Source organism: Carlito syrichta, unplaced genomic scaffold (assembly GCF_000164805.1).
Source record: "Carlito syrichta isolate Samal-C Ts95f unplaced genomic scaffold, Tarsius_syrichta-2.0.1 Scaffold303297, whole genome shotgun sequence".
Taxonomy (NCBI): domain Eukaryota; kingdom Metazoa; phylum Chordata; class Mammalia; order Primates; family Tarsiidae; genus Carlito; species Carlito syrichta.
In genome coordinates, this window is record NW_007247393.1 from 1,238,844 (window position 1) to 1,246,608 (window position 7,765).

Genomic DNA, 7,765 nt, shown 5'->3' on the forward strand with positions numbered 1-7,765 from the left:
ATCCACTCACCTCAGCCTCCCAAAGGCGCAGGATTACAGGCTGAGCCACCAAGCCTGGCTGACAGAGTTCTTTCAACATCTATTGTTTGTTTGTTTGTTTGTTTGTTTTCTGAGTTGGGATCTCACTCCGTCGCCCAGGCTAGAGTGCAGTGGCACGCTCATGGCCACCCCAACGTCAACCTGCTGGGCTCCGGCGATCCTTCCGCTTCAGCCTTCCAAGTAGGGAGCTATAGGTGCACACTACCACGCCCGCTAATTTTTTCATTTATTGTAGAGATGAGTTCTTGCCAAGTTGCCAGGACTGGTTTCGAACCCGTGGACTCAGGCAATCCACTCTCCTTGCCCTCCCAAAGTGCTGGGATGACAGGTTGAGCCACCGAGCCCGGCCCAATGCTTATTTTAAAGCCTTGTTATTTTGGCATGACCTTCCCTCCCTACCATCTGACTTGTGACTCTCAGCAAAAACAAGAAGATACAGGTGTCAAGCGTTTGTGGAAAGGAATGAAATATAAATGCAGTCTCTCCACATCTCGACTGGCAGAGCTGTGTAGACTGCACTCTGTAAATGAGTTCATTGCTCCAGTTATGCGTGTTTAAGAAGGAAGAAATCAGTTACCCGTTTCCTAACAAGTCATGGGATCCCTTGAACACGATGAGAGAGAAACAGCCTAATTCTGCCTTCCCAGCTGGGGCTCGGTATCCCTAAGCTTACCCGTTATTCACTCTACCGTTTCTGGGTTATTTCGACACTCCCTCCATGTAGGATATTCCTTTCTTGTAATTGTTCTCCCAGGTAAGTCAGTCCTTTGGAATGGGCCCAGCGGGGTTGTAGGTGGGTGACCCTGTCTCCTCGATACCCAGAAGGTTCCACTGGGCGCTTCTGCCTAGGCGTCGGGGTGTGGGGGTGCGTTCACGGCTGACAGGTATGTGCGATGACGTTGCGAGCCTTCTAATGTGTTTAACTGCTGTGGGATCTGTTATGTCTACTCAGGGTCGACCCCATCCCATATGACACTCCAAAACCAGCGGGCCACACGCGGTTTGTGTGCATCTCAGACACACACTCCAGAACAGATGGTATCCAGATGCCTTACGGGGACGTCCTCCTCCACACGGGCGATTTCACCGAACTGGGACTGCCCTCCGAGGTTAAGAAGTTTAATGACTGGTTAGGTAAGGAATGATTGCGTTCTGTCGGCCCCAATTAACCTTTCCCGTCCGAGTGTCACTCACTGCGTCCTAATTGAATTAGAGCACTTGGAAGCCAGCTCAGCCATTTCTCGTATGATATGCGGCGATGTCTAGCTTTAATCCAATGCTGTTAATTAAAGATGAATTTTTAGATATTTAATTTTACTGTGCATCCTTTCAGTGCCTGGCCTTGGCGGCTCTGGGGCAGAGGCATGGGAAGCTTTGAAACCGATCCCATCTCGCTCATTCTGCTTTAATGAGGGCGTTCGTGGGCACACGGGAGACCCAGAATCATATTTTTAATTCATTGGCTCTGCAGTGTTCCCCAGATATGATGAGCAGAGATGTGCCAATGACCTACTAGTAAGAGAACATTTCTAAGCAGTGAAGGTGGGTATCAAAGTCCTTCTGTGGAGCGAAATTGCCACAGCAGTGTCCTACCTGGGAGCGGCTTTTGTAAGTGAGCTAGAGGGTGTCCTGAGATCCCTGCAAAGAGACGCTGTCCTGCTGGAAAGCTTCCAAAACTCGGGATAGGAAGCTGCCCGGTAACCTGTAAAAAGAAAGATGATAGCAGGTTTTTGGTTGCTTCAGGGATACCCAAAGGCTGAGCTACTGCGAAATATCAGGGCCTGGGTCAGATGGTCGCTGGATCATCACATGACAAGGAGATTGTGGGGTTATTCGTGTCTTCATGATAAGATGAATCTTTTTAAGGCTCCTCTTAGGGCAGGGAAAGAAAGATAAGTGTTCTGAGACTTTTAGAATCTCTACAGACACGAAAGAGTTCTACAGTAAGGCGCAGACATCGCCCTGGAAGACCAATGCCATGAAGAATACGTCAACCAACAAAAAGTACTGGGGAGATTTCGGCAGAAACTTGCAAATTTTGTCTTCCAAAAGACGAAAGCAAGGTGTGGGGAGTTCTTGAATGTTTGATTAAATGATGAAACATTTGAACAGTTGTCGGCGATAGCTATTTGGATTTTTCATGTGATCGTACTTATTTGTATTTATTCACATTTTTTGTAGTTGACATCAGAGGATATATCTGCTCTTGGACTTGGGGCTATTTTTATTTGGTCGTATTTATTGGTTAAGATTTGAAATGTTTTGGCATGGTTTTCATATTTATCCTTTTTAATAGCAGTGTGCTGTTCATATTGTTGGCTGTGTCTGTCTTTAATAAGCCATTCCTCTAAACACGAACATTTAATGGACCAGCACGTTTCTTCTGGGAGCGAGCACTGAAATGTGTGTTTTTGTTGGCATATGTCTTTTGGCTTCTGTTGACTTATTGCTTGGGGTAAGATACTGTGCACGAGCTCTTACTATGTCAAAAGATGTGGAATTCTTTATGCTTTCTTTGCTGCCTGTTGTCTTGCTTTCCCAGGGCGATGGGGCCATGCCTTGGTGGTGAGTGAGTGTACAGTTACCAGTTTTACCACAATTGTGGCAGCACTGGATGTCGGAGCTTTTACATTTTGTGCTATTTTAGTGGGTATTCAGTCATCTTATTTTAAATATCATTGAGCATAATATCATTTTTACAGATGATATAGAGAAGTAAAGTGACTTCCTCAATCTCATTGTGGCAAAGTTGTGTTTAAATCCAGATTTAAAGGGTGGCTCATGCCTATGACCCCAGCACGTTGGAATGCTGAAGTGAGAGGATAGCTTGAGCTCAGGAGTTCAAGGAACCTGGGCAAAGGCCGGGGTCGGTGGCTCAGCCTGTCATCCCAGCACTTTGGGAGGCTGAGGAGAGAGGATTGCCTGAGTCCGCGGGTTGGAGACCAGCCTGGGAAACGTAGTGAGACCTCTTCTCTACAATAAAGAAAAAAATTAGATGGGCATGGTAGTACATGCCTGTAGTTCTGGCTACTTGGAAGGCTGAGGTGGAAGGATCACCAGAGCTCAGCAGGTCGATGCTGGGGTGGTTGTCAGCATGCCACTGCACTCCAGCCTGGGCGACAGAATGAGACTCTTGACTCAAAATAAAATAAAATAAAATAAAAAAGCCTGGCTAGCATAGCCAGACCTCATCTCTATAAAAAAACCAAAAAGTTAGTTGGGCATGGTGACATACACCTGTTGTCCCAGCTACTCAGGAGACTGAGGCAGAAGGATCAATTGAGTCCAGGAGGTTGAGGCTGCAGTGAGCCACGGTCATGACACTGCATGCTAGCCTGGGTGACAGAGTAAGACCTTGACTCAAAAAAAAAAAAAAAATCCAGATCTTTTCACTCTTTTTTTTTTTTGCCCGTGTAAAATTAACTTTCAAGTGCACTTATTTATCTGTCTTGTAGCAACTTTTATCTCTGAACGTTGGCAGTCAAAATTATTTGGGGGTGAATTTTGACAGTTTTGAACTGGGCTGTGTCAGTGGAATCTCAACACAGCAATCACTGAGCTGCACTGAATGCGCTGATTTTTAAAGAAAGGCTTCGGCACGGTGGGAAGTGTTTACAGAAACCCAAGACAGGTTAGATCCTGGTTATAATCTTGTTTAACCACTGACCTTGGGCAACTGAGTTAACCTCTCTGTTCCCCTTGATTTCCCTCTGCAGAACTGAGGATTAATACTACCTGTCTTTCTGGATTGTTGTGCAGATTAATCAGTAAATGATTACTGCTGGTGAGTTTTTGTGGGCCATTAATAACCGAATGGGGAATGCGGTGAATGAACCATCAACAGATATTTAGAGGGTAGAAACAAGGAGAGGTCAGAGGAATCTATTTAGCAGATGAGAAGTCAACACCAGGAGATTTTACAAGGGAAAGCACTCTGTAAATGGAAATGTGCCGTAACTAAGGTAATCGGAGGGCCAAGAGATTGAACGCCAAGGCCCAGCTGAGGGGTGGTCAGTTTCTTTTCATTTCCCTCTGATCGGGCCAGGCAGGAGGAGAGGTCTCAGCATGGAGTGCAGAATATGAGGCCCATGGGATCTGGAAAGAGAAACTGGGATCCCATAGGGAGGCCCGGAATAGCTCGCTGTTACCCCGGCAACCCCAGGCACTGAGGTGAGCAGAGGTGTGTGGTTACACAGCACCGGTTCAAGCAGAAACCACTCACCTGAAAAGGGTGCTTCCGGCAGTAGCTGCCAGGGAGTCTGGCACAGTGGAGTCAGGGGTCAGGTCAGGTCAGGGGTCAGGTCAGTCTAGAGGTACAAGGGGTATAAGAGGGTATCCATCTCTCATGGGGGCCAGAGTCCCACAGATTTGGCCGGCACTGAGAGCCCACTGAACCTCTGATTCCTAACTTTTTTTTTTGGAGTCAGAGTCTCATTCTCTTGCCTAGGCTGGAGTGCAGTGGCTGGATCATAGCTCATTGCAGCCTCCACCTCCTGGGCTCAGGTCATCCTTCTGCCTCAGCCTCTTGGGCAGGTGGGACTACAGGTGTGAGCCATCACTCTCTCGCTATCTTGCCCAGGATGGGCTTCACTCCTGGGTTTAAGTGATCCTCGCTCCTCAGCCTCCCAAAGTTGCATGAGTCACTGTGCACAGCTCCCATCTGCCATAGTCTAGATCTTCCTGAGGATTGAAAACAAGCTATTTCCAGACTCCCTGCCTCTCCCCCAGGCTGATCTGTGTATCGGCCAGGCTCTCCTTCTGTTCCAGCCCGTCTGTCCCATCCCTCTAAAGTTGCTGATGTTTTCCCCATTATACAGATAAGGAACCTGAAGCTCACTGGGTTAACTGACCCAAAGTCATTTCATAGATAAGCTCCCAGAGGGTGGCGGCTCACCCTTATCATCCCAGTTCTCTGGGAGGCTGAGACAGGAGGGTCGCTTGAGCCCTGCAGTTGGAAACCAGTCTGGGCAGCATAATGAGACCTTTTCTTTACAAAAAAGTCAAAAATTAGCAGGGCACTGTGGCGTGTGCCTGTAGTCCCAGCTACTTGGGAAACTGAGGCAGAAGGATCACTTGAGTAGGTCAAGGTTGCAGTGAGCCGTGATTGTGCAACGGCAATCCAGTCTGAACAACAGAGTGAGACCCTGACTCAAAAAAGAAAGAGAAAGAGAGAGAGAGAGAGGAGGAGGAGGAAGGGAGAGAGGGAGGGAGCGAAGGAGGGAGGAAAAAGGATCCTTTGAGCCTAGGAGTTTGAGTCTTTGGTGAGCTGTGATTGTGCCTCTCAGCCTGGGTGACAGAGTGAGACTCTGACTCAGAAAAACAAAAACAAGCCTCTCTTTTAATAGTGACGCTAACTGGCAAGATGTTAGGACTAGGGAGACTTAGGGGGTCCTGGGATCCCACTCCCCTAGTTTGACAGAAGGGGAAACTGAGGCTAGAGAGAGTGAATGGATTGCCCATGGTCACTCAGGTGATTCACGGCCAAGCTGGGACTAGATCTTGCATGGGGTATGGGGCGAGGGGGTGAGCTAACGGTTTGATGTGTTGTCTATGAGAGGTGGCTTCCAGCCACTGACCCTCCCATCCCCATCCCACATGCCACTTCCTACAGTTCTCACAGTCACCCGTGGACTAGGTCTTATTCGCTTCTTTCTAACTCATGGGGAAACGGAGCCCTGGGAAACCAAACTTATTTAGGATCACGCTGTTTGGAGCTGACCTCAGGCTTTGAACTTGAGTCGCTCAGGCCCTAAGTCCCAAGCGTGTTTTCAGATCATTCTCTCTTCACGGAATGAGGCTTGGACCCCCATTGGAGAGGTCATATCCTGGCGGAACCATGGTTCTCCCAGTAACTGCCTCCCCTTAACACACATACGGACAGGCGCGTATGCCCAGGTCTAAGGTGGACCTGCTTCCTGAGAAAGGCATCTTAGGGCACAGCCTCTGAGTGTGAGCTGGCTGATGGGAGGGCGTCAAGAGGGCGGAGCATTCTCACCATCTGGGGTGGACTCTTCTGGAAGCAGTGAATTACAGCAGAGCAAACACCCACAAGCCAGGAGCCTTTGCTCCAAGGCTGGTCTCGAATTCCTGGGCTCAAGCAACCCTCTTGCCTCGGTCTCCCAAGGTGCTGGGATTACAGGTGTGAACTGCACCTAGTCTGCTACACATACACTTTGTTTTGTTTTGTTTTGTTTTGAGTTGAAGTCTCACTTTGTCATCCAGGCTTGAGTGCAGTGGCATACTCACGGCCACCCCAGCCTCAACCTGCTGGCCTTCTGCGATCCTCCCGCCTCAACCTTCCAAGGAGCCAGAACTACAGGCGTGTACTATCATGCCCAGCTAATTTTTGATTTATTGTAGAGATGAGGTCTTGCCAAGTGGTCCGGGCTGGTCTTGAACCTGTAGGATCAGACAATCCACTAGCCTCAGTCTCCCAAAGTGCTGGGAAGACAGGCCGAGCCACCGAGTCCGGTCACACATACACTTTCCACTGAAAGAGTAAATCACCCAAGACCCCTCCCAGTCTTTCTAATTATAGTATAGGAAAGTACACAGCAACAGCAAACCCTAAATTATGTCTGAACTTTGTGTTGCCGTTAGCCCTTGAAGCCAGCAGCCACCAATGGACGCCTGGAGAGGTGTCTTTTTGGGCACCTACAGACACTAGAGTTACAAATGACCAGGGTGTCTCAGCAGGGGCAGTGCTGCCCCATGACCCCTTCCCCCAGAATCCCTGCCATGGATCAGGAATGAAACTCTAAAGCCCCCATCTGCTACTCGAAGAAGCCACCAGAACCCCCATTTCTCATCCCTTAGACATCTCCGCAGACCACCTACACCTTCCATCTCCGCAGACCACCTGCACCTTCCCACCCGTTGCTGCCCCAGTGCTGTCTTCAAGGGACCCAGGCCGGGGTCAGGGGACAGGTGGCTTCTTACTGCCAAAGATCTATTGCTGGAGAGTAGGGAAGAGGCGCAGATAAGCCTTAACCAAGGAAATCGTTTTTGTTTTATACATTCTTGAGATAGGGTCCCACTGTGCTGTATACTGTAACCTTGAATTCGTGGCCTCGAGCAATCCTCTCGTCTCAGCCCCCTGAGTAGCTGGGATTAAAGGCACGCACCACCTCACCCGGCTAATATTTGAATTTTTTTTGTCACCTAGGGTGGTCTTAAACTCCTGGCTTTAAGCAATCCTCCTGCCTCGGTCTCCCAAAGTGCTAAAAATACTTATTAAAGTGATAGTCAACTCCTATAGCCCCGTTAATATTTTAGCTTCGATGTGCTCTAGGTAAGTCACGAATAGACTTCGGTGACTTGGACTGGGACCCTGCCACCCAGCCATTAAGACATTTTCTTTTTTATCTAGGCAAAAATGCATCCCAATCATAGATGTGGCTTAAAAATAAACTTGTGAACCATATAAAGTACCTGTGGTTTCTGTGTGTGTGTGTGTGTGTGTGTGTGTGTGTGTGTGTGTGTGTTGGGGTCTCCCTCTGTTGCCCAGGCTGCAGTGCAGTGGCACGCTCATGGCTCACCCTAGTCTGGACCTCCTGGGCTCAGGCAGTCCTTCAGCCTCCCAAGCAGCTGGGACTGCAGATGCATGCTACCACGCCCAGCTACCTTTTTGAGTTTTTGTAGAGATAAGATCTCGGTAAGTTGCCTCAACTGGTCTCGATCTCCCCGGTTCAAGCAGTCCTCCCATCTTGTCTTCCCAGAGTGCTGG

The 7,765-nt window shown here is 48.8% G+C and overlaps 1 protein-coding gene across 1 annotated transcript in view; it reads left to right on the plus strand.

Moving 5' to 3' along the window:
- LOC103260688 (metallophosphoesterase MPPED2-like) overlaps nucleotides 1-1,343 on the plus strand; it is a 58,699-nt gene extending 57,356 nt beyond the window's left edge. The window contains exon 3 of the mRNA XM_021712473.1: nucleotides 992-1,343. Coding sequence (XP_021568148.1) covers nucleotides 992-1,184 — 193 coding nt within the window. The 3' untranslated portion in view covers nucleotides 1,185-1,343. The remainder of the gene's footprint in view (nucleotides 1-991) is intronic.
- The last annotated feature ends 6,422 nt before the right edge of the window (nucleotides 1,344-7,765 follow it).